This window comes from Lissotriton vulgaris, chromosome 9 (genome assembly GCF_964263255.1).
Source record: "Lissotriton vulgaris chromosome 9, aLisVul1.2, whole genome shotgun sequence".
Taxonomy (NCBI): domain Eukaryota; kingdom Metazoa; phylum Chordata; class Amphibia; order Caudata; family Salamandridae; genus Lissotriton; species Lissotriton vulgaris.
The window spans coordinates 1,239,716,107-1,239,742,956 of NC_141697.1; the positions used below are offsets into that span (position 1 = coordinate 1,239,716,107).

Below are 26,850 nucleotides of genomic sequence, written 5' to 3' on the forward strand. Positions count from 1 at the left end.
GTGGCTTCGGCCTATACCCCCGGACGGCGACAGCGCCAGGAGGTGCGGGGCGTAGCGCTCGCCCGATAGCCCGGAGGGACCCTCTGGGTCCGGGACTGCGTTCTCGGATCAGAAATATCGAGGAGGTGGGGGGGGGGGGGGGGGGGGGGGGTCGAGAGACTTTGTACTGCGGCCTAGGAGGAGCACGCACGTGGTGCCGAGACTGCGGCCTACCCCTCGGGAAGCCCTGGAGGGTTTCAGCGGATCGACGCCGGTTTCTCGCCTTCGAGAGGCTGGAGAGGAGGGCGTTTGGTGTGTACTGCCCGGGACTGACTGGTAGCGAAGCGGTGGTACGTTAGAAACTAACGCGGCCCCCCGCGCTGTGGTGCCTGAGAAGAATTTGCCAGACAGAATCGAGGGGGCCATTTGAGGTGTGGCCGGGGCTTTCACCAGTGGTGGACGAGGGACCAGGGCCGGGCTGGTCGAGCCTGGAGACTCGGGTGGGACGCCGGTCCCCGAGGTGACCGGATCGTGGGCCGCCCCATTGCTTGACGAACGAGACTAGCTGGCGGTGTGGACAGAGAACCCCGTGGCTATCGGAAGCGGGGCACACAGCGGTCGCGGCCTGGTCGGAGCATCGACTAGCGGCTTTGTCGAGGGCCCGCCGAACGTTCCGGAAGGCGCCCTAGTAGTCTCAATGGCAAACAACAAGGGGTCCAAGAAGGGGGACCGCACCCTGCCGGGCATGCTGGGCAGGAATGCCGCGAGACAGGATAGGGGCAGCCATCTCAGAGTCTTCCGGGTGGCTCCCAGGGAGCGACTGGAGGGGAGCCCCCGGTCACGAGATCCTTCCTTGAGTCCCTCTTCGGCACGTTGCGGGACGACTTCCAAACCCTCAAGCAGGAGGTAGCGGGTGAGGTCCGGGAGATACGACAAGAGGTGGATGGCCTGGGAGAGAGAGTAGCAACAGTGGAGGGCGCTGGCCATGCCCGGGACGAGGAGATTACGCAGTTGCAGCAGGAGGTTATAAGGCTCCGGGACCAGAATCTTGATCTTCAGTCACATACCGAGGACCTTGAAAACCGTTCCCGGAGGAACAACATCCGAGTCCGTGGAGTTCCGTCCCGAGGGGGAGGATGTGGCTGCATACCTGCGGGACCTATTCAGAGAGGTGCTGGGAGAACCGGCTGATTTCCCTATTCGTATCGATAGGGCGCACAGAGTGGGCCTACAGCGTCGGGCCTCCGCGCCTCCTCCGGACATCTTAGCCTTCCTGCCGGACTATCCCTTGAAAGAGCGAATACTCCGCGAGGCTCGGAAGAGGACGTCCTTGGTCTTTAGGGGTCACCGTGTGGCACTCTACCAGGATCTCGCAGCATCCACCCTGCAGAAACGCAAGGCCTTCAAAATTGCGACTGATTTTCTTCGGGGGCATGGCACTCAATACTCCTGGGGGCATCCTTTCCGCCTTATTTTCAGATGGAACGGGACTCTACACCAGCTGCGTTCCCTTCAGGATACATGCGGGGTGCTGGGTATCACCGCTACGGACGACGGAACATTCACACCTAGCCAGCACCGTATCACCAGGGATGGCTGGCAGACGATCCCTGGCCGGCGGTCCTCAGCCCCCTCAACGAGACCATGCTCGTCTACTGCAGCTGCGGACCTGGATGATGCACCACGAGCTGTGGCCGCCGATGCAGTGACAAATGAAGTTGCGCTGACTGCTTGAATGAACTCTGGGGGGAGATTGACATCGCCATGACTAACGCAGGTTTGGGGGTTTGGGGGGCGGGGGGGGAAGGGGTGGTGCGTGGTGGCTGGACGTCCACTTTTTTGACTTTCCACAGGCTTGTCCGTTGAGGGCCGGACTTGGACAATGATTTCTGATGGGATCTGGAGGGTGGGGTCGGGGTTGTTGGGACAGTCCCAGTCGCGGGTGGGGACTGGGGTCAGTTTGGCAGTTGGGAGGGGGAGGGACACAGTTCTTGGGGGGACCGGAAGGGGGGGGGAGGCAGGTGAGGGGGGGGGAGGGTCGTCCAGTGCACAATGGGGTTCCTTGTTATTCAGACAATGCACGTGCTTCTTGGTTTGCTTAGACTTGACTGCCTCAATCACTGTTTTGACTTTCTATTTGATTTGCTGGAGAGAAGGGGGGGGGCAGGGCGGGTTGTCCTGTGCTTGTTGTGGCCTATAGCTATCCGGACATTGGTTGGGCCTCTGATTTTGCTTGATCACTTCTGCTTCACACGTGCCAGTGCTCTATTCCCTATTGGGTCACCTATATCACTCGGCAACATACATGCCCTTGTTCCCCTGGTAATGTGGGTCCCCATGGCTTTCTACTACACCCCTTTGAATGCCTCCTGACACTTGCAAGGTAGTGACTCTGAATGTCCGGGGGCTGAATAATTCAGTCAAGAGGCGGGCTGTGCTCTCACTTCTAGAGAATACCCAGGCAGACATTTGTCTTCTCCAGGAGACGCACCTACTACCGCAGGACACGCACAGACTCCGTTCTCATAAGTTCCCCTCGCAGTTCTTCTCCTCTTGTACTACTAAAACGGCTGGGGTGACGATACTGGTAGCCAGACACTTTAGGGGAGAGGTTCTCCACAAGTTCACTGAACAAAAGGGTAGGCTCCTAGCATATCGGTTCGAGATAGGGGGCCTCCTATTTACGATTAGATCCCTATATAGCCCAAATGAACGGCAGGACCGTTTCTAGTAGACCGCTATTGAGGATATCACTTCTTCCCAGGACCATCATATTATACTCGGTGGAGATTTCAACATGGTCTTCAACTCTGCAATGGATAGATCAGCGCAACGCTTCCCGCAGGTAGGGGAATTCTCCGTAGACCGCAGGGCTCAGCTGGCGGAGGTTGACCTCCTTGATCTGTGGCGACAACTGCACCCCACAGACAGAGACTACTCGTATTATTCCCATGCGCACAAGACGTACGCGAGATTGGACCATCTCTTGGTTACCTCCCCGGTGCAGGCGCTGACCTCGGGGTCGGAGATGGGTGTGATCTCCCTCTCGGACCACGCCCCAGTTGAGGCTACGTTCTGTTTGCCACCGGCCGTTTCTCGGCCCAGAACATGGCGTCTACGTGACACGCTGTTACATAGGAAGGAAGTGGGAGCCTGTATTGAAGAAGCGATCTGGGACTATCAATCCCATAATGACAACGTCGACACTAGCCGGGCCACGCAATGGGCGGCGCTAAAGGCGGTGATCCGCGGGGAATTCTTGGCAATCTCCGCGGCTGACAACAAAGAACGGCAGGCCAAGAGGGATGAACTCACGGGTCGGGTTAAAGAACTTGAGCAGATTCATCGTAGGACTGGGGCTCCCCGGATTTGGAGGCATCTTAAGGAAGCGAGGAAGCTTCTGGCAGCCTTAGATCTCGATCGGGCGGAGTATGCGGTACTCCGGCTGCGTCACACCTTCTATACTGGAGGAGACCGCTGTGGTAAATTGCTGGCACACAAGCTCCGGGTGACACGTCAGAACCAACTAGTTAAGGAAATTTCTGATCAGGCTGGGAACGTGGTGACAGAGGACGCTCAGATCGCGGCCGTTTTCCGCGATTTTTACAAGGGCCTCTACACTGGAGAGCCCCCGGACGAGGTAGCTATGACTGCCTATTTGGATTCGGTTACGTTGCCGTCCCTGGATCCTTTGCAGGCGGAGTATTTAGACAGAGACATCCGGATAGAGGAGGTGATCTCTGCTATTGCCAGACTTAAACACGGCAAGGCGCCCGGCCCGGATGGCTTCACGGCCCTCTATTATAAGACTTTCTGCACGTCTCTAGCCCCCATGCATCTCTTTAATTCCTTTGCTGATTCCGGAGCTATAACACCTGATCTACTTCGGGCCTCTGTAACGGTTATCCCTAAGCCTGGGAAGGATCCGAAACACTGCGGGTCCTACGACCGATTTCTCTTAAATATTGACTTGAAGCTGTACACTGGGATTTTAGCCGCGCTCCTAGCTCTTCACTTACCCGGCCTCATCGACCCTGACCAGGCGGGTTTTGTCCCTGGGAGACAGACCGTGGACAATACGAAACGGATTGTCCACCTTTTAGAAAAAGCTTCCCGGATTCCGGGAGAACGAATGATGCTGGCGGTAGACGCCGAGAAGGCTTTTGACCGAGTCCACTGGCCCTTTCTAGAGCGAGTTTTAATGAAAGCGGGGATAGGGGATAAGTTCCGATCGATGATTCTTAACTTTTAGAAGCAACCATCTGCTGTAGTCCGGGTTAACGGGTTTACGTCTGCGACCTTTGACATCGAACGCGGTACCCGGCAGGGCTGCCCGCTCTCGCCCTTACTCTTTGCTCTTTATATGGAGCCGTTCGCTCAACGGGTGCGCGATAATCCTGCGGTGACCGGAATCCGGATGGGGGGGTTTCACGCACGCTATCAGCCTCTATGCAGATGATGTCATCCTGTCCATTGATGACCCCCGGACGGCCCTTCCGGCGTGCATAGAGGAACTGGACTCCTTTGGCACGGTGGCGGGGTTTAAAATGAATATGGGAAAGTCGGTGGCTTTAGACATCTCCCTCAAGCCGGCTACCAGGGCCTATCTGCAACACAGGTTTCCCATGCTTTGGTCTTCGGGTGCGGTGCCTTACCTGGCAATTCAGATCGCTCCCACTTTGCCGGCCATAGTGTCGGCCAATCATAAAGCCTTGGGAGCAAAACTTAGGGAGGAACTGGGGCGATGGAATCGCGGGACACTCTCTTGGTTGGGCAGGATTGCTGCTGTCAAATGACGATTTTGCCACAAGTACTTTATCTTTTCCGGGCCTTGCCGCTCCAGCCACCGGTTGGGTGGATACCGCAACTGCAAGCAGATGTTTCACGCTTTGTTTGGCAGGGTAAGAAGCCTAGAATGCGTAGAACCCTCTCGCTGCTGGCCCCCGTAGCAGGCGGCTTGGGGATACCTGATTTCCGCAAATACTTCCAGGCTGCACAGCTCCGTTATCTAGTGGAATGGAGTAGATGGGGGTCCGATAAACATTGGCTCTTCCAAGACCAAGCGGTGGCGGGGAGACCTTTGCAGCAGATTCCTTTCCTGCGTCGTCCCCATAGGCCCAAAAACCTCTACGCCTCCTTTATTACGAGGGTCCCCCTACGGGTATGGGACGCTACTAACCTTCCACACGGCCTCACCATGTTCCCGTCCCCACTCACACCGCTAGTGGACAATCCAGATTTCACACCGGGATTGGAGAAAGGGGCGTTCACGCATTGGAGGCTGGCGGGGTGTAGAGCCCTGTGCGATTTATATAGCCCTGAAGGGGTAGTCCCCTTCTCCCAACTCCGTCAGGAATTTTCGCTACCAGAGAGCGACCGACACCGCTACATGCAGCCTCGCCACTGGGCCCCCCAGCCGCAAGTGAGGGAGTCTGCCGATAGGCTTCTTCTTCCCTACGAAAAGTGGCTCTTGTCGCGCACCTCGGATGCCAAATTGATCACAGATCTCTACAAGCTTCTGCAACCGCCTGCAACACATAGTTATCACCCAGGGAGGGAGCGCTGGGAGAGGGAGTTGGGGAGGACACTGAGCCCTAAGGAATGGGAACACATCTCTTATAGGGCAAGGCACTCGGCATACCACATGGGGCTCACTGATACTCTGACCAAGGTCTCCACCTACTAGTATTACACGCCTGAACGAGTCCACGAATTTGATCATAGCAAGGAAGACACATGTTGGCGGGGGTTTGGGCACCGGGGGACACTCACGCACATTCTGTGGGACTGCCCGTTGCTGGAGCCTTACTGGAAGGAAGTGTTGGACACTATTGATACACACTTCAACATTGAATTACCACGCTTTCCTGCTTACACCTTGCTGGGGCTGCCTAACGGATTGATGTACCCCCTTAGATCCCGTAGGGGCAGACAGATAGCGATAGCTCTGGGCTCTGCAGTCCAAAACATCCTAATACACTGGCACACTGCTACGATTCCCTCCACCACCGGTTTGCTCCATAGGCTGTGGCATGTGTTGGGGATGGAGAGAATGTCCCTCACGGTGGCAGGGGATGTGGAACAGTCCAGGGAGCTCTGGCGGCCATTTCACTCCCTATTGCTTACGGAATTTTATAGAACTCACTTGCCCTAGGTACCTCCGCCTTTTGCGGCTTCCAGGCCCGGTGGAGCCTGCCCAGTGATTTGTTACTGATCTTTTTTTCCAAATGAGGCATAGCTGCTGTTTTTTTTCCTTCTGGTTAGGGACAGTGCACTGGACGGGGGGTGGGGATGGGGGAGGAAGGGAGTTTGGTAGTTGGGGTTCGGGGAGGGGCTGTGCAAGGAAAGTCATCTCATGCTGTGACGAAACATGATGTATAATTCTGTGGGGACGTAACCCGTCAAGATACCTTGGCTGAGAGTGCACCTGAGCTTTGTGGGTTGTCCCCGGCTTGTCGTATTGCTGCTTACTGATATGTCTTGTCCCAACATGTTATGTCGAATAAAATACTTTAAACCTAAAAAGACCTTAGTGCAATAGTGACAGGCATATAATACAGATCAAAGACGTAGTGCACTACATACACAGTAATTTGCTTTAAAGGAAAATGTACACAGATTATAATAAATAAAATTAAAATATTGGTTAAAAATGAGAAATACCCAGAGCACTATAATTAACAGATTGAAGGGAAAAATCAATGTATCTCATGACATGCACCCACAAGCATATTTCAAATACTGTATATGTCATACATATCTTAGGTCCACCAAAACTACTAAAAAAAAATAAATATATATATATATATATATATATATATATATATATATATATAGCACCCCTCCCCCCACCCCCATCCCCAATGCCCCCCCCCCCCCCAAACAATGGTTTGTTTTTAAATCATGGGGATAGACTGGACAATCCGGAATTTTTGTGGTTCCAGATATGGGGAGTTGGTGGTGTAGGTCAAATTTGTCAAAGCTTAACTCCCAGAAATACATCACTCAGTTACATTTCAACATTCCTAATTGCTGGGACTCTAGTTACTGGGATCTTGACCTGCTCCTGTAATCTTAGTAGGCAACTTCGGTATTCAATTAAATTCCAACGCATTGCTCCAATTTCCCAGATTGAAAAGCATTGTTCTTTGTATCCTGCCTCCGGTTTCCTTTTACCATGCAGTGCATTATTCCCCCATCCAGGGCCTGAAGAACATTTACATAATTTTTTTAGTGTTGGCCATAAGCCTGCGTAATGAGCATGTTTAGATTTTATTTTCCTAGAGGGTCATATCTTGGAACGAGGCGTCACATTACGTTTTATATTTTATTTGTCTGCACCACTCTTATTCACCAGTGATTTGCCATGTTAATCTATCATCACAAATCGCACATTTACCATTGGAAGCAAGTACTGTTTTCCTTTTCTGTGTGAACCAACTCTAGACTCCACAGTTGTGCACCAACTGGAAAGCAGTAGCTATTCTTCTGGGGTGTGTGACGTTAGAAATGTTGAAACCCTTGGTCTACATTGGTATGAACTCAAAGTTGTGATACACTTACATACATTGCTCTTCAACAGCAAGGGCTCGCACCTCAATATTGTTAAATGAGAAGTGAATAGCTGCTAAACAGGCCACTCTCAAACCCCCAATAAATGTAAAAGAAGCATTCGCATAGGTTTGCTTTAATGCGAACTCTGCTCCAACATGGTCAAAATGCTTTACAGATTCCATCAACCAATCCTGCTAGATACAATTGGAGAGGTGTATATAAATTATTGATCACGTTTACAAGGTGTGTCATTGAGTGAAGACAAAGGAAAGACGTATGTTAATCACAAGGTTCCCTGCATGTCACCACCAAGTGTGTTTAAGCCCATCACAACATTATACATTTGTATCCAATGGACTACCTGAAATAATTCAGTACTACCTATTTGGACTACACAATTTTTTTCCAAAACGTTCCAAGAAACAATGAAGCCGCTCTAATAAACCATATAACGCAGAAATGGTAAATAACCACACAATCCTGTTTAAACTGTTTAGAACCATACGCCGTAGGTATTACTGTCCCCCAAACATATGCAAACACGAGAGCGCTACAGGTTGTCCACCAATGGTAACACAAATCCAATATGTTAAAGAAGCTCAACTTCTCAATCCCCATACATTTCTGAAGAAGTAGATGTTAGAGGTGAAATATAATTAATCTCTCTTGCTCGAAGAAACAAGCAGGTTAAGTTAGGAACACCCATGGGAAGGCATGAAAACTCACATGGTCTCTCCCGTCTTGGCAACATGACAAAGGAATTCGTCCAGCACAGGACACACTTCCTTCTTCACCCGCTTGTCAAAATCTAAGAGAAAAGAAAATTATTTCAGAACACAAAACAAGAGGCGCACAGGCTGAGAAGCAGATTCAGCAACAGTTATTGCAAACATGCAAATAATTTGGAATGGGTAGGAGCAACGGGGAGGGGAGCACAGAAATCCAGATCGTCCATTAAATAAATTAAAGACAAATGCAGATGGTAACATACCCATGTTTGTGTTGGATCAAAATGGATCGTGCATAATCTGTTGCACTTTCTCCCCCAACACAAATATGTTTAGGAGAGGCTTGAGAGAATGGTGACCTTTGATACAGTCAGAGTATGTGGGACATGGTGACCTTTATTTGCACTACAGTCACCAATGGTTTCCAGCAGATTTGCCAAAGCACGCAAACAGTAAAATGAAATGACTGAAAACGATAAACCTTCAAGGTAGGTAACACATGAAGAGTCCCCCTCCTTTCCAAGAACTACTGTTGCGAACCCCCATGCGCACTGCAATCAAAACAACTGGAAGCCTTTACTCCACCTGAACCACCATTGGCCCCACCCAAGTTTATTTGTGATTTTATACAGCACACACGTGGCATAAAGAGCAGTGTACAGTAAGTACATAAACAACTTTATAACAGGCATTCAACTGTGTGAAAAGAGGAGATGTAATAATTAAATACAAAAAAAAAATCTGAACAGTAAAAAGTCAAGGACTGGAAAATAAGAACAGTTTACATAATTAGAAAGAAACATGTAAACGGAGACAGTTTAATGTTAAGGATTTGTGAGGAAGAAAGGCAAGTCAAAACGTCACCTGCCATGACCCTGCACAAACCAGAACATACACGTCATCGTAGTACAAGTCTTGTGATGAACAAGAATTCAACTGAATGGAAAGAAAGATGGGGAACCTGTAGAGCGCCATATGAATGTTGTGATCATGAGAAAAGAAGAAAAAAAGAGAAAGGAAATAAAAACGTCTCCCAACCCTTATGGTGGTAACATACTCTCCAAGCTACCCACCCCACTGTGCCCTACGGAACAGGGACGGCAATCCCCCACAATGGAGCAGTAAAGTAGCCCGCATCACCCCTCCACAGGCAGGGCCAGTTTCTGCGCTGACAAAATTGCCCCATTATTGGCAGATGCATGACAAGGACTTCCGAAAGCCAGAGATTTGTGAAAATATGGAGCATCCCGAATAACCATATCGATGTTTCAAACCATCTTTAACAATATTTCTAACATTATTAACTACAGCTAACCAAGAAGGACAATGGAGCACAAACTATCATCATAAATAGTGTTACTAACGCTCTGCAATTGGAATCCCGGGTTGAGGAGCAATGTTAGTAGCAAAAGCCACTGTGACTATTCCAACCGAACTTCAGGAATGACAGATGAAAGTCCAGAACCAGCGGCAGCTTTTTCAGCAGAGCTCAATCAGACTGGGACACTAGATCGCCAGTGTATCAGCGTTTCTGTATTTCCTTTCCTCCCTCTTTGTTTATTTATAGTAGTGTATTAACAAAAAGATTACTTGACCAAAAATTATTTACAAATCCATAAGAACAATAATACTGAAATAAAATGAGACTACATTCCAGAACGAATTGCAACGACCAGACTCTTAAGCAAAACCTAATTAATTCATCAAAGCGTGATCAGAAGTCCATTTCCACCCAGTTGAAGATCTACTTTAACCGAACGATTCTGGATAGGCGCATGTACAATGCTGATTATGACCATGCATTTGGCAATGTTGATAGTTCTTGCTTTTGATTGGGATAAATCAATAGTTCAGGAACGTGCCATTTGCACACGACTGTCCTAGAAAGAAAATCAAATAAAGCAGCAATTTCTTAGATTAGATGAATATTGAAGCTGCGAGTAGGACCCCTCTTCTGAACACAATGTATTAGAGTTCCCTGAAAAACAAGCGATGAAGAGAATTACATTTGTACTGTCCTCAAAGGCATGAGCAGCAAAATGCTGCCCAGTAGATACTTTAGAAAGAATCAATCGTTAACAGGGTCTGCAGAGATCTGATTTGCAGATGCCAGATGATCAACGAAGCAACTACTCAAAATCAAGGGCAATCTGGCCATAGGTCAGAAAGTTAGCGGAGGAAATTTACAGAGACGTTTGGATCATCTCCAATTTGGAACCCAAGTTAGAGGCATGTAGGGTGAAATGCATGGGCCACTGTTCCAGCAATCCTCACCTTAGGACCAGCATAAATGGCAGGGATGAACATCATGCCTTAGGGAGAACCCCCCAGAAGGAGAGCACCTCCACAAAAAGGTCCCAGGTCACTCTATCAAGGTGCAGAAGAGAAAATGGAGTCAACGGACCCCAGTCCCCCCAATCCCTGCATCAGCTCTAAGTAGGTGTGCACTACAAGTCATTGGCTACCGACCCATGAGTGAATTGAGGGCATCGAGTAGGATCCAATTTGATAGCCAAAGGGGCAGGACTTGCTCACAAAACGTAGTCCACACACACTGCCACAAGACTCATGCTTTACATTCAGGAATTCAAAATCTTGCCAGTAAGGTGGACCTAGCGGGCAGCCCTAAAAACTACTGCTGCCCGACAATTTCTTACGCTACCTTTCCAGAACATGCTTAGGTCACCAATGGGTAGCAGAGATGGGAGGAAGGTACTTACCTCACATGCTTAAGACAGGGCTGCAAGCGCTTGTGTGGGAGAGGCTCTGGGTGATTACATGGTGATCTGAATAATGCTAAATGGTAGCCGGCCTTATGGTGATGCAGGGTCGGTCAATAGCTGGGCCTGACCAGCTGTACAATGACACTTGTAAACAAGCTTCAAAAGCAGGATCCACAATCATCCCTGAACGTGATCGAGTTAGCAATGTAATGGTATCCATAAAAAAAGCTGGACAACTCATGGAGTGTGTAATCAGTTACACGAACCAAACAGTGAACTTTTATAAGATGCAGGTATAAAAAAATATGAAGGGTTTACTGCTAGGGCGCTCTTTGCAATGAAGATTCGGTAACATGTGTAATTCTAAGACATAACAAATGACGGATACTACGCCAAAGATCATCTTTACCTGGTGTGGGGTACGTAGTAGAGGCATGCGTTAGTATTTTCCTAACAGTAAGTGCAATCAGCACTCAGAGGCTTAACACCCCAACCAACTCATTTTTTTTCTTGAAAGGATGCCTTTTGTGCAAAGAAGGACAGTTTGCTTTTATGGCTAGATCTTGTTTATAGGGAGACGGATAACTTCTGAATTCGTTTAGTTCGTCTAAGATTGAAATTATTAACCAAAGGACTGAACCAAACTACAGAAAAAAAGGTAGTCCTACACTTACATATCAGAAGGAGTCATTCTTACTAAGAAAGTATAACCCAGAAGCTGATAAATACCTGTTTGGGTTACCGCAGAAGTAACAGTTTAAGTACAGGCCTACTTCTATGATGGTGGTTCAGCCGTCTGCAGGCATGACATCACCAGATGGGGACAGGGTGTCTGCCCTGCCCCTTCTCTTCATGGAGCAAAACTATTCAGCATCCTTTCGGAATGTCGATCATCCCCTTCTGTCCCCTCAATGTAACAAACTTGTCAGCCCCGCCTCAGCCGCTCCTCTCTTTACTGATACTCAACGACCCCTCCCCCAATCCCTGGGCAGGATTGTAACCCCACCCACAAACAACTAGATCAGTAGTGTCAACACCCCCTCCCCCCACGGATCAGTACCGTCACTCTACTACTCAAAAGTAGTAATCGGTGTCACTGGCAGCAGCAGTCACCCCGCACTGCAATGTAATTCCATCAAAACAGTGAAGATGTTGCAGATGCATCCCTCCCACCCCCGACAGGGCAGTATTGGTGGCGCCCCTTAATGATCAACAGGGTCAGCTCCACCTGTCCACTCACAGGGCAGTAGCATCAAACTTCTGATAGCCCCAAGTCCCCCTCCCCCTAAGCACTGTTCAGCGATTTCGACCCTCTATGAAGGAGCAGTGCATCTCCCCCCCCCCCCCCCCCCCCCCGCGCCAATGGTTTCACTACCTCTCCCTTGGCAGACAGGTCACACCCCAGCCTTAACCATGGAAAAGTGGTGTCAGACCCCCCCCATATACACACTCATTCACTGGGTGTCAGACCCCCCCCCCCCCCATATACACACTCATTCACTGGTTGTCAGCCCCCCCCCCCATATACACACTCATTCACAGGGTGTTAGCCTCCCCATATACACACACATTCACAGGGTGTGAGCCCCCCCCCCCATATATACACTCATTCACAGGGTGTCATCCCCCCCCCTAATCTCCATAGTACACCCTGTCACTGATCACTAGTCAGCTTCGCCCCCACTCGTGAGCAGGAGTGGAGCACTTTGACCACCCGACCCCCCCCCTCTCCTGGGGCAATAGTCATCCCTGCCCCTCCCCCACTCATTGACAGGGTGTCAGAGCCCACCCATCTCCACTGGGCAGCCTGTCAATGATCAATAGTCTTCGCATACTCCACATGGGGGGGGGGGGGGACACTTAGACCCCTCTCCCTCTCCTGGGGCAATAGCCAGCTCTGCCCCCCCAAACACACTCACTAACAGGGTCAGAGCCCACCAACCCCCACGGGGCACCCTGTCAATGATCACTAGTGTCATCCACAAGGGGGGGGCACATTTCCACCCGACCCCCCCCCTTTTCCTCTCTCCTGAGGCAGGATGTCACACCCACCCCACCTCCAGGGGGCAGTAGTATCGCAGCCCCCTCCTAGCAGGGCAGCTGCCCTCCCCTCCCATCCCATGGGGCAGCTGGGAAACATCGCCCCCCCCCCCCCCCCCCACTCAGAGATCAGCAGCGCCCCCTGCACCCCACGACGGAGACCTTTGAGCGCCTCCTGCAGCCGGTCCAGGTCCATGGTCATCGCTGGAGCGGCGCCGGGCTCCTCTCGTCACCCTCACCGGACGCACCGACACCGGGACAAGCTCAGCCCAGCCGCCGCCGAGGCCCTTCACAATAACCAGCCCCCAACATGGCGGCCGTGACGTCACGTAGGGGGCGCGGCCATAGAGAGGCGACGGCCGGGCAGCGCGCCGCGGCTCCGCCCACCAGACGCAGGGGTAGGACTCGACACTGTAGCCGGAAGTGGACGAGATGGCCTAGCCCCGCCCATGTCTCCACCCACTGGGCAGTCTTCACTGGTAGACACTAGAGAGGGGCACAGTCCCTGACGTCATCCACGGAGGAACGAGAAAAACAGAGCCAATGACGCCACGCCCGTCTACAACTAGAGCGTGAACCACGGTACTCTTGTTACGTCAGGTACCCTGACGAGGGACAGCTGCACAGCGGCCATGTTGGAACAGTCCAGCTTCAGACCAATCAAATGATTCATTTGTATGACGTCAGTTTGGGTGCCATAGTATACTTAAACCCCAGGACACCAATGGGAAAAGGCTCTGATTGCACAATATGGACTAATAACCCATATCGACCACGAGGCTTTCCAACTATGTTCCAACCCCCTGATTTTTCATCAATCAGATCATGGGTTTTCAAATGTTGACATGTATTGGTTGCACCAAACCTTTATAACAGCAAAGTATTATGAGGAAAGCACACAACAAAGATAATCTGTCAGCTTTGCTTACCCCTGTACCACAGCAGCCTCTATTCCTGGGTCTGCACTTCCTAGAGGGTTATATGCCTTTTCCCTACGGTCCTCCTATACGTTTCTGGCATCTATGGCCAGGGCCTGTCTACGTCCATCAATGCAACACTCTGGGAGTGGCAACACTCGATATCAGCCAATTTATCATTATTATTATTATTATTAATAGGAGTTTATAAAGCGCACTTATACCCAAGGCCGTCCTGGTGCTACATACTGACTCCCAAAAGAATTTCCGGGGATCTAATCCCTGAATAACCAGGTCTTAAGCCCCTTTCGTTTTTTTTTGTTTTATTTATTTAATGCGATTTTATATAGTGCGACCTTTACCCAAAGGTGTCAGATCGCTTTACATAAGAACCAGTTGCAAAACATAAGGACTAAGGATTACATGCGTTACATATAAGTAGGGCTCTCGGTTTTATGGTTTTTTTTTTTTGCCATTTTTGTCTGTATTTATCCATATTTATTTTTGGGGCATTTTATCTGTATCCGCATTTATTTTTGCAGCAATCAAAAGGGCAGGTGTCACAGTGATTATTTGCAGTAAAATAAATAAGCTGCTGCTGTTGTGCACTCAGGTGGATTGTTCTTGCAGCCACATGTTGTTGCAGATTTAAATAGCACAAACTCGGCACTGAGGTATTTGAGCGCTTTACCTTTCCGCACACATTTCATATTAGGGCAGATTCATTTTTGTCAGTCACGGGGAGATTACGTGACAGTACACTGCACTGCAAGAGGCTCAGCGCAACCCAGCCACAAACACATAAAGATTCCAGCCCCAACCACGATTGGCTCAGGGGCACGGCAGCAGGTCAAAAAAATACCCTTATTAGAAGGAATCTCCAGCAAATCACAAGCCCTGCAGCCAGAGGGGCAGTTAGAGCCAAATTTAGTGGGAGGTTGGGGGCTGAGAAAAAATTTCGGAGGGGAGGGGGGGGGGGGCAGGGGGTTGACTCCAGGCCCGGACTGGGAACCCAAAGCAGCCCTGGAAATTTTGCCTCATGAAGCCTGAAACAACTTAAGAACTTTCTCCTAGAGTATCGCAGTAAAAGAAAAAACACCAAAAGAAAGTTATCAATGCGTTTCTTTAGAGCTCACCCTGTATCTGAAGTACATTTCCAATGTGTTTGGAATGCTCAAAGAGTTCCTGGTACAGTCATGGAAATCTAGGCCAGTCGTTGATTTAATTGACTATTCTACACCTACAGCACGTATCTTTCTCTATGCAAAATTACAGAAGGTGAATATGATTGTGTGCGCGTAAATGCCACATTCCCCCGTTTGTCCAGAAAGTGCCATTTGAGTCAACCTTGACATTACCATGTGACCTCTCGGGGTAGACTCTGTCATCCATTTTGGTTGCATTTGTTTTCGTATCGTTTTGTTCCACGTTCTTTTAACCACCCACCGCGTGGGTATGTAATCGCACTTGTGTGCCATGTTTACTTTGTAAACTAGAAGTAAAATCAACAGACTCTACCCCACCGCAGTTCACTAAGGAATTTTCTTGTAAGCCCACCGTAAAAAGAGGCGTCCCCAGTGTCCCAGCAGCTGAAGCCACACTACGGTGGCTGCGAGTTTCCACGGTGAGCTCAGCGTGGTTCCGTCACCGTTCTTAATAGGTGTGAGTTGCTTCCTTGGACATAAGGGACTAAGACGTGTAATTTGGGTTACCAATAACAAAATGCATTTCACGCTGGAGTTCTCTCAAATGAGAGTATTCGACTCTCCCAGCAATAGTTAGATTAGAAATACAGAGGCTCTAGAAGTGGTGATAAAACAACAAAGCCTCTGTCACGAGGACATGGTCCCTGACACGGACGGACGGGGTGTACCTGCTAACGTTTGTCCATTTCCGCCCTGTCCGCAGGATCCCTTGGACGTTTCCTGGATTTCCTCAGCTCTGCCTTCGCTGTCCCCGTCACTGGGCCTTCCTTCCTTGACGATAGGGGGGAGTTCCTCGGCATTCCCGACATTCAACCAATCAGGAATGCGTTCGTCATTTGACCCAAACCAATCAGATGAGCCAGGGGTGTTTAAGGAAGCCCCGTTTCTATCTGCCGGTGCGGAACATCCAGGTGAGAAGCTGACCCGTGAGGAGAACGCCAAAGAAGAAGAAGACGGAAGTACCGAAGAGCTGCTTCAAGGACTGCCGGAGCAGAGACTCGACAAGCCAGGAGGCTAACAGAACCATGAGCTGCCCTGCCACGCTTCCAGGGGAGAAGCGTGGCTCCACAAGGTACGAGGGTGTTTTCAAGGGCTGTTTAATTCACGGGGTGGGACGGGGTAGGGTGAGGGTGGTCACTGGCTCCGTGCACTGTTCCCGGCGTCACTCGGATGTTACGACTTAAGACCTAAGAAGGTGGTGGAACCCTGGTGATCCCTCACTCCCCTGCCCCCCTCACACTCATTGACCCCGGTTTTCAGCCATTAATACGGCTATTTGTTTTCCTTTCTTCCTGAGCCTAACCGGACCCGAGAAGAGCCACAGGGAAAGCCAAGACGGGGATTCAAGAAAAGGAAGCCCAACACAGGAAGGAAACCTTGCTTATTGGACTCTGTGCATTGTTGGATGCTGAACTGTATGCATCCCTGAACTCTAAACAACCCGAAGCAAGTGTACTTATAAATAAAAGGGTTATCCGAGCACCTCAGTTCGTAGCGTCCATCCTTTCCCCAGCCCGACTGTCACAGCCTCGTTAACAAGTATGAGGTCTTTTAAAGACCTGTGAAGTACTCGGGTGCGGCTGTGCCCAGGCGGGTGACTCAGCTCAGGCAACCACACACGAGGGGGGGGGCCTGTCTGCAGCTGAGGGACGTGGCAAGTCACCTCGGCTGGAGCCCGGCAGCACTCACAATTTACTAGTATTTAACCACATCTACATATAAATACAGACAAAGGAAAAATAGTTTTCTGTCTGTATTTATGTGTAAATATCCGTTTAAACGGAAAACCAGGAGCCCTACATATAAGATACAAACAGAAAAAATTGCAAATGTACAAGATGTAAGGTTACACAAAGAAGAGATACAAACAGAAAGAAAAATTGCAAATGTACAAATAGTAAAGTCACTCAAGGAAGAGATACGAATGGATATACTCCAAGAGCCACATAGGAATTGTAGAGAGTAAATGTGTTTGTATTTATATAGCGCCTTCTACCCAGAGGTCTCATAGCACTGTATTCATACAGCTGTGGAACCCTTCCTGGCTTTCCTGTGAGATGTCCACTCCTGGGCACCCCCAAGGTGAAGCCAGGCATCCAAGCGCTGCTGGGGCCGTTGTGGAGATTAAGCAAGCTATTGCCCAGAGTCACAGAGTGGGACCCATGATTAGACTAGGCACCGAGGCAAGAATGATCAGGTCCAGGGAGATTGAGTCCAAGAGATACCGAGGCAGGAATTGAACCCTGGTTCCGGGCCAGACCTCTGCATCAGGGTCTGCCGCTCTAACCATTGAGCCACGCTTCTCCACAGAATACAAAGGTCTATGTCAACTAGGCAGGAGGGGGTGTGAAGTAACAAAAGGCGGGACCACTCGGGAGAGTTCGCTGGTGGTGTTTTTATTTATCAGTCAAAAGAACCCCAGTCAAATGAAACAACCCTTGTATCTGGAGGGGCAATACCACTCAAACATAAACAGTCTCCTTCTCGAGACGGACAAAAGTGAACAAATAATAGACTGGATCCGAAGTCCTCTTTGGTTCCGGTGTCGTGCCTTCAGTGTTCGGCCCAGACAACCAGCATGAGTTCCCCAGTCAGGTCATGTAAACAAAAAAAAGAAGAAAACTCAGAGGTTACTGTTGGGCTCTGGGGTCCTGGGCGTGGTAGAGGGGGGACGGGGAGTGAGGGGATCACCAGGGAACTATCACTAGTTTTGTCGGATGGTATCAGGCCCAATCGTCAAGGACTGAGTGTGCTCGGGGAGGTGGTTAGGACAAGAACACAGATATACTCGGTCCCGTGACCTCCCTCAACCCTCCCCTATCCCGTCCCACCCCGTGATAGAAACAGTCCCTTTAATCGGCCCGTGCCTTGTCCAGCCACACTTCTCCAGAAGTGCGGCGGGGCGGCTCGTGACAACGTTGGCCTCCTGGCGTGTCGGTTCCACTGGTGCTTCCGTCTTCCTCGTCTTTTTGACGGCGTGACCTCTCCTCGAGTAAGCTTCTCGGCTCCGGCGTCTCCACTCCCGTTCTCTGCCCGGCTTTCGCGCCGTCTGTTTCCTGGAGGTGGTCTTTGAGCGCCGCCTCGGTCCCTGAGTGGTTGAAAGCTGGTGACGTCAGGTCGGAGGTTTCCTCCTCCGGGAAAGCCCAGGCAACGTTAAAGGGACTGCACGAGTCCTGTTCACGGGGCGGAAACGAATAAGGGTTCAAGTCTTCGCCCTGCCCAGTACCCCCGTGACAGTCTACTACATATACTAGTGATTAGAGTTATCTCTATATACATAGGGAAGGGATACAGATGGATATACTCTAAGAGTCACATAGGAATGGTAGAGAGTACAAAGGTCTACTGCATATACTAGTGATTAGAGTTATCTCTATAGACATAGGGAAGGGATACGGATGGATATACTCTAAAAGTAACATAGGAATAGTAGAGAATACAAAGTTCTACTGCATATACTAGTGATTAGAGTTATCTCGATATACAGAAAAGCAGAGTTCCATTAAGTGGGGTCGGAGGGGGGATGCAGTCACAGCACCAAGGGAGGGTGGGAGGGATACAAGGGTAGGGAGAAAAGGCAAATCAGAAAAGGGAAGAAACATTTGAGGATCGTCAAGGGGGAAACAAGGGAAGAGGGTTAACGGACGAGGGAATGGACAAGATGGCGGGTCAGAGTCCAGAGAAAAGCGGCCGAGAGCAGCAGCAAAATGGCGGCCAGGACAAAAGAAAAAGTAAAGAAGTCCAGGAGAGTCCGTGGCATAGTTTCTTTCATTTGAATGTGGCTGCAGGGCTGCTGCCTGCATCTGGTGTTTTCACGGCCCGCTGCTTTGTTTTGTGGAGGGGTGTGTGTGCCCAGAGGGCCGCTCCGCACGGGCCCTCTCTACTGGCCCAGAATTGCGGGGGCTGCTGCAGATGTGGGGCTCTGCTTGCGCTGGTTGGTGAGGCAGAAGGTGTAGATCTGCTTGGGCTACGAGTTCTCGCCCTCCCGGGCCGTGTTGCTGCCCTGCTGGTGGTGGTGGTAGAAGGTGGTGGTGTGGCACGGCTGTCTGTCGCCCACCAGCAGCACGTTACCCAGGTGGGAGATGTAGCTGGAAGCCAGCCGCAGCGTCTCGATCTTGGAGAGCTTGCAGTCGGTGGGCTCGGTGGGGATAAGGGTGTGCAGGGCGGTGAAGGCCGTGTTGACGCTGTTGGTGCGGTCGCGCTCCTCACGTTTGCTGTGTGGCACTGGCGCGGCTCCCGGTGCAGCCGGGCCCCCTTCTTGCCCAAGCGCCGCTTGCCGCCCTTAACCGGGAAGCCGTCGGCGTCCAGGTGGAAGCCCTTGTCGTCGGAGCCCAAGCTGTCGCTGTCGCTGCCGCTCTCGTCGTTCTCGTACAGCATGCTGATCTCGGGCTACAGGTAGCGGCTGGGGGCCGAGCGCAGCCACTTTTGAAATTAAGACACGGAATACCTGTATACTGAGTGGGGTCTGGCCCTGATAGATTTGGAACTATTTCGAACGGGGCCCCAAAGAACATCATATCACTTTGTGGATCATATCAAAGCTGCCTAGATATAGGGCTAGGCGCTGTGGTGAGTGTGACTCCTGGGATCTCTGGGCCTCTAGATGTAATGAAGGCACCGCCACCCCAGGAGGATAGGAATAGTTGTTATGAACGATGGAGATTCAGCTGGTTCAGGGGGGCAATTTTATTCTATGTCTGATGTCTCTATCACCTCAGAGAATGAGAATGACCAGGACAGGCTGAGTAATTCAGGCCACTGGGCAGACGATGGCAGCTTATCACTAGAAGAAGATATCCTAAGTTTAGATTCTACAACAAATCAAGATTGTCAAGAGACAGTACGTAGAGTGTTTGAGTCTGCGAAACCGTCGGCAGCCGATAGATCCTGCATTGTTAACCCAACCCAATGGGATACCTCGCCCTGCCTACAGATTGACCAAGGTAAAGCAAGTGATGAAGTTGAATCAGAAGGCGAGATCACCTTGACAACCATTTATAAGATCATTATATCGCATCGGGAGGAGACCAAAGATGAGGGGTTGCGGACCCAGGGGGCGGTACTCAAATTAGAAAACACCGTACGCCGCATTGCTAAGTCCTGCACAGAGGTAACCTCTAGAGTGCACAAGGCATAGGAGCGTATTTCGTCAGTCGAGGATCAACTGTCTCTGCAAGAATCTTCAATCACTACTTTACAGAAAAGCGGGCAGGACGTGGATTGCAAACTTACCAATCTGGAAAATCGTGCACGCAGAAATAACCTACGTGTTCTAGGTGTGCCGGAAGGTATTGAGGGGAAAGACACGCGATGGTTTGTGGTGGAACTATTTGCAGAAGCCTTTTCAGATGTAAAAGATTGGAATTGGGACACAGAGATTATAAGGGCTCACAGATTTCCCTTTGTGCAGAAACGAAACCCAGGGGGCAGGGTGCAGAAACCCAGAGCAATCCTTATATGCCTTCATAATTATGTGCTTTGTGAAATTCTCTATGATTTGGTTAGGCCGGCTCTGCAGAGGAAAGGCAAGGGCAGGGACTTTTTTGTGCGCCCGGACTTTTGCCAGGTGACTGTACAACAAAGGTGGCGCTTAAGACAAATTATATCACCTTTTCAAGCTAAAGGGGGGCAGGCGTTTTTATTAAACCCTGCCAAACTTAAAGTTATTTATAAAGGGAAAATAACATATTTTTTCTCACAAATTAAGGCACAGGAGTTTTAGGACATGATGTGAATTTTGAATATTGTTAGGCTTAGTTCTCTTGGGCTTGTAGTTTTTTTTTGTTTTTTTCTCTGCAGTGTGTGGTGGCATGGTAAAGGAAAGATACGCATATCAAGAGAGGTAATTGCAGCTTGGGGTGATGGGTTTCAGCTTGGACACGGGATACGGGACTCGGGACACGGTGGGACTCACTCACATTCACGATCACTTACCATCACTGAGGACATGGTCCTTACGCCTCTATTGAGTGAGGTCACAGAGGGTGGGGGGTGGTGGGTGGTGGGGGGAGTGGGAGAGGGAGGGTGGGAGGAGGAAAAAAAAAACAAGAATCCATAACCGTGCCGGGCAGTTGACCTAGATACAGGAGTGTCGTTGCTTTATAACCTGCATAACAAGATCTATAAATATGCTTCAGGTTGATGGCGGATAGGAGAATGTTTAATGGCATCCAATGCTGCACTTTGAATGTCTGTGGCTTGAACAATTTTAATAAACGGAAACGGGTTGTTAGGGAACTGGCAATGTTACAGAGTGATGTGATTTGTATTCAGGAAACCCATATTCCTTGGGCCAAAAGAAAATTGCTTTTTGAGTTAGACTACAATGTGCTAATATGTACATATCAATCCACCACTACGAGAGAGTGGAAATTTTAGTTAAAGATAATATACAAGGACAGGCAGAGTATCCGCGGATAAGCAAGGGCGATGGGCTACCGCCGAATGTATTATTGGGAGCCAAAAACTGAAATGTACAATTTGTTCTATTTACGGGTCGAACTGCGATGAGGCATTGATAATTGAAGAGCTTAACTTGGACTTAGCGCACTGGCCAACCCCGTTATTAATATGTGAGGACTTAAATTCACATCTTGGGCCTTCGGGGTTACAAGATAATAATTTTCAATATAAGGGGAGAATGCCCAAGGTTTACAAGGCACTTCAATCATTGATGAGTCATCATGGCTTGGCTGATGCCTGGGCGGAATTGAGAGGTGAGGATCCGGGGTACACTCTTTATTCCTGCCCCCATCAAAAATTGGTAAGGCTAGATTATTTTTTTGCACCACGGTCAATGTTGGTGGGGGCAAGAATTCAGGTGTACCCACGTATAACCTCGGACAATGGCCCTCTTGTATTAACTATACCGCTCAGTATGGAAAATAAACCTCGTGCTTTCTCCTTCGATAGGAAACTTTTATGTGACTCAGCATTTGTTGACAAGATGAAAGTTTGGATTACACACTTCATTAATACTAATCGGAATATGGCTGGGACAGGATGTGTGTGGGTTGCTTTTAAAGCTGCTTTCAGGGGGGAGGTGCTTAGCTATGGGCTATATAAACAAAAGCAACAACGCACAGCATTACTGGAATTAAGTACAGCACTTGCCCAGGCAGAAGAGAGGTTGGTCATAGATATACAGGGGGACCTGGATAGCACAGACTCTATGACTGAAGTGGCTCGTTGCAAAGCTAGAATGAACTTATATTGGAGAACAGAGACGGCAAAGCAATATACGATGAGGAAACACTTGAATTATGAGTATGGGGAGTCTAGCGGACGGTGTCTGGCTCAGAAATTAAGAACTAAAGAGGCGGCCCAGAGGATCTGTGCAATTAGAAACTGGCAGGGTGATTTTATGGAGACAGAGCAAGAGCTCCTCGAAGTATTTCATGAATTTTATGAGACGTTATATAAGGGGGAAGAGTATGATATACGAGCAGGTGATCGATTGGCCTCGCAATTTTGCATTAATAAGCTTAGTGAACAAGAGGCCGATCTCCTTGAGACGCCTATTACTTTGCAGAAGGTGGAGTTAGCCATTAATAGCTTGGCTTTGGGAAAGGATGCTGGGCCAGACAAGTTGCCACTGGAAATTTATAAAATCTCTTTTTGATTGTTTGAAAGGAGATTTGCTGGCCACTTTTAGGCAGGCTCAGATAAGCTCCCCCACCTAGTTCGTGGGACGAGGCTAGTATCATCGTGTTAAAAAAAAAAGACAAGCCGTCGGACAATCCTGCTTCATACCGTCCGATATCGCTATTGAATACGGGCAGTACGATCTACTCGAAAATCCTCGCGACCCGGTTAGCCGAAGTTATATCCCCTTTGGTATCTACAAGACAACACAGCTTTATTCCTCAACGTGGAACGATCAATCACATCAATAGGGTGGTGACTTTAATCAATATCACCAGTACCACAGGGGGTCTGTTTACCCTTATACTTCTAGACACCGAAAAGGCTTTCGACCGGGTTGCATGGGGATTTTTGTGGGCGGTGTTACAACACTGTGGGTTCCGGTCTAATTTTATCTGAGCCATACAAACGCTCTATCGGCAACCTACAGCACATATTTGCACGATGGGATTGGAATCTATCCCTGTCCGTATCTCCCACGGTACAAGGCAGGGGTGTCCCTGCTTCCCTTTATTGTTTTCATTATACTTGGAACCATTTTTAAAAATGCTGGAGGCTAGTAGTAGGATTGAATCAGTGGCATGGCAGCAAGAACATTATCGGGTTCTAGCATATGCAGATGATGTGGCTATAATTAGTCTGAATCCTGACACTGCTATGCCAGAAATTGAGTCCTTATCTGGGCAATTCGGAGCCGTTTCTGGCTACAAGCTCAACGCCGCTAAGACGCAAATATTATGTGTTAATTGTGTTAATTGGACAGAACTGAAATTTTGCATTTATCTATGGTCGGGCGCTGTAATGTCCTTAAAATGACCGTCCTGCCAAAAATTCTGTACTGTCTTAGAGCAGTCCCATTGGAGATACCACGGGTTAATCTTGCACGGCTACAATCTGTATGTTCCAGATTTTTGTGGGCACAGGGGAAATCGCGGAGAGTCCTGCGATTTATGACCTTATTACGCGATCAAGGTAGATGGGCCATTCCGGATTTCATCCTTTATTACTATGTTTGCATGCTGCAGCACATGAACATTTTATTAACCGGGATTGAACCGAGCAATGTGGCAGAAGCTCCCTCTATTTTTCAAATGTTTTTAGGCAGTGAGCCTAACAATCGTTTATTATTTAACACGGATATGAACTATTATAAGAGGACAAGGTTCAAAGTGCTGTTAGCAGCCTTTAAAGTATGGAGGTCTGTGAAACATCTTTACAATATGGGGAAGATAACTAGATATTCTCCTCGAACTGCCTCGTCACTCCTCCCGCCAATATTTCGGGATCGAATAATAGATCAGTGGAGAGGTAAAGGGGTCCAAAGAATAGGAGATTTATATTTTGATGGGGATTTGATGTCCTTTGAAATGTTAATTGAGAAGTTTCATATTCGTCGGTGTGACTTCTTTAAATATCTTCAAGTCCGTGATTTTCTCTATAAACATCATTTGGACATGGTTAAAAACCCAGTCACTGAAGCTGTGGGAAAGAATTCTCGGATTGGCCATCTGTATACTTTATTAATAAAAACCAGGGGCAATGATCTCGAAACACATAATCTAAAATGGGATACTCGGCTTGGCAGGGTTGGGACCCGGATAGAAACTTCTCTTGACATGGCCAGTAGACTCTTTTTAGCCGCAAATCTCCGCACACAACTTTACAAGACCATTTTCAATCTTTATTATACACCAGCTAAAATGTTTAAGTGGGGAGGCAATAATGATGGGAAATGTTTCCGATGTCAAACTGATGAAGCCGATATGTTACACATTTTCAATTCATGTATTTGTTTAAAAACTCTGTTGGGGGCATGTGGAGAAGTTTCTGGGGGAGATATTGTTTGGGGCAGTTCTACTATTTCATGCTCAGGTGCTTTTGGGAGTAGACAAGGAAACTCCGAGAGATTCAGTTATGTTTAAACATCAATATTTGATATTCGTGGCCACGGCGGTAATCAGGTATGTATTGCCTCAATGTGGCTGCAGAAGGATGCACCAACATTTGAAGTCTGGCGGGCCAGATTTAACATTGAAGACTCTTTGTATGCGTTGAAAGGCAGGCGGAAAAAGAAACTTGGGTTAGTAATTAGGGGGCCAGTGGTGACCTACATGAGTAGATACATTTCTATTGTAAGTGCTGTGTGTTTTAGCCTTCTTCTTTTTTTTATTTTTTTGGTGCTTTATTTCATTTCTGCCTCAGCCAGGTTTGTTTTAGTGTAGGAAATTACATTTTGTTGAATGGTGTGCTGAAGACAGTGCCCTTTTTTTTCTTTAATGTGTTTTCTTGTCTGTCCGATTCAGATGATGTTTTTCTTATTGTTTCTGTCTTGTACGATCATGGATTCATAATAAAAAATGTTTTCAAAAAAAGAACATCATATCACTTTGTGGCTCATATCACTTCTCCTTTCTGAAGGAGAGGAGCTCCGAGGCGTTCCTGAGATGTGCTGGCAGGCTATTCCAAGCTTTTGATGCACAGTAGGAGAAGCACTTTCCTCCCCAGCTGGCTTTTTTAATTCGTGGCACTGCAACTAGTCTGCCTTCGGCCGAACGGAGCGCTCTCCCCGGCGCATACCACTTAAAACACCTACTTAAAAACTCTGGGCCACTGCCCATCAGAGCTTTGAAGACAGTGCACAGGGCTTTGAATTGTGCACGTCTTGTTACAGGCAGCCAGTGAAGTTGCCGAGACCCTCTCGTACTGAGGCAAACCTGGGGATCCCAGTCAGCTGTCTCACCGCCGCGTTTTGATCCAACTGCAGTCTGTACCAGTGGTTTTTTTTTCAAATTCAGGTACAGACTATTACAGTAGTCCAAGCGCGACAGAAGGAGGGCTGAGACTGCTGTCCTGAAACTATCGGCTGGAAGAATTTTTTTTATTTTCCTTAATATCCTAAGGATTTGGAAGCATGTCGAAACCACTCCACTAACCTGATCCCCAAAGTCAAGAGTTTGGTCCGTGATGACCCCCCAGATTTTTTGCCTTCCCAGTGGGAACTGGTAGCTTTACCAAGGACTCAGGCCACTTATCAGGGGTCCAGATGTTGGGGTTTTTCCCAAATATAACGACCTCGGTCTTCCCCGCATTCAGTTTAAGGCAGTTGGAGGCCATCCAGCCAGCAACGTTTTTTAGACAATCATGGCATCTCACTGCCATATCCCCTTGGGATCCTCGTTGTATGGATAACACAATTTGCGTATCATCTGCGTAAGATGTAAGTTGCAGACCAAAGGATATTATCAAGGCCGCCAGCGGGCTGACATAGATATTAAAGAGCTTTGGAATCAGGGAGGATCCCTGCGGCACCCCTTAAGGGAGGGCAAAGGTTTAGATTTGTCCAACCCCAGGTCAACAGTTTGAATTCTGTCGGCCAAAAAGGATTTCGGGAGGCTCCAGGCTGAGCCATCCACCTCCGCCCACGGCAACCGGTCCATCAACACCCCATGGTGGACCGTGTCGAAGGCTGAAGACAAATCCAACAGAATCAAAACAGCCTCCCCTCCCTGGTCAACCGCCGCACCAACCTCCTCCGTGGCCTTGACAAGAGCCAGCTCCGTGCTGTGACCTGCACGAAATGCAAACTGCGGAAGGTCGAGTGCCTTGGACAACAGACAGAAAGCACTTAGCTGCTGGTTTTTAGGCTTCTCTAGCAACTTGGCCGGAAGCGGGAGTCGTGATATTGCTCGGTAACTATTAGGATCATTTTCATCCAAATTAGATTTTTTTATTAAGGGAAGTATTGAGTCAACTTTCCACTTCCTAGGATACTCACTCACTTCAATGATCGTGTTAAACACAGGAATAAGTGTGGATGCAATGACCTTAGGGCAAATTTTGAGTACCGCAACTGGGCAAGGATCATTGGGGGATCCCGACCAGGCCGCACGCAATAGACTTAAAACCTCTGAGGTCTGTAGGGGACTAAAACCCTCTAATCTGACCGGCGATATCCTCGGCCTAGATTCAAGGCTGTTTGCTGCTTCTCCCGCCTCCCCTTGAGCATTGGAAAAGGAGGAACAAATCCCTTCCACCTTATTCCTAAAGAAGGAGGATAGTG

At 48.9% G+C, this 26,850-nt stretch overlaps 1 protein-coding gene and 1 pseudogene across 2 annotated transcripts in view; both read right to left on the bottom strand.

Annotated features, from left to right (window-relative positions):
* Positions 1-13,362, bottom strand: part of PPP4R2 (protein phosphatase 4 regulatory subunit 2) — a 110,975-nt gene extending 97,613 nt beyond the window's left edge. The window contains exons 1-2 of one of the 2 annotated variants that reach the window (XM_086939401.1): positions 13,187-13,362; positions 8,260-8,341 (exon numbers count right to left, since the gene is read on the bottom strand). In XM_086939401.1, coding sequence (XP_086795527.1) covers positions 8,260-8,341; positions 13,187-13,226 — 122 coding nt within the window. In that variant the 5' untranslated portion in view covers positions 13,227-13,362. The remainder of the gene's footprint in view (positions 1-8,259; positions 8,342-13,186) is intronic. The other variant, XM_086939402.1, reaches the window with a different exon arrangement.
* Positions 13,363-19,026: 5,664 nt separating this feature from the next.
* Positions 19,027-21,095, bottom strand: LOC147693157 (basic helix-loop-helix transcription factor scleraxis pseudogene; annotated as a pseudogene).
* Positions 21,096-26,850: the final 5,755 nt, after the last annotated feature.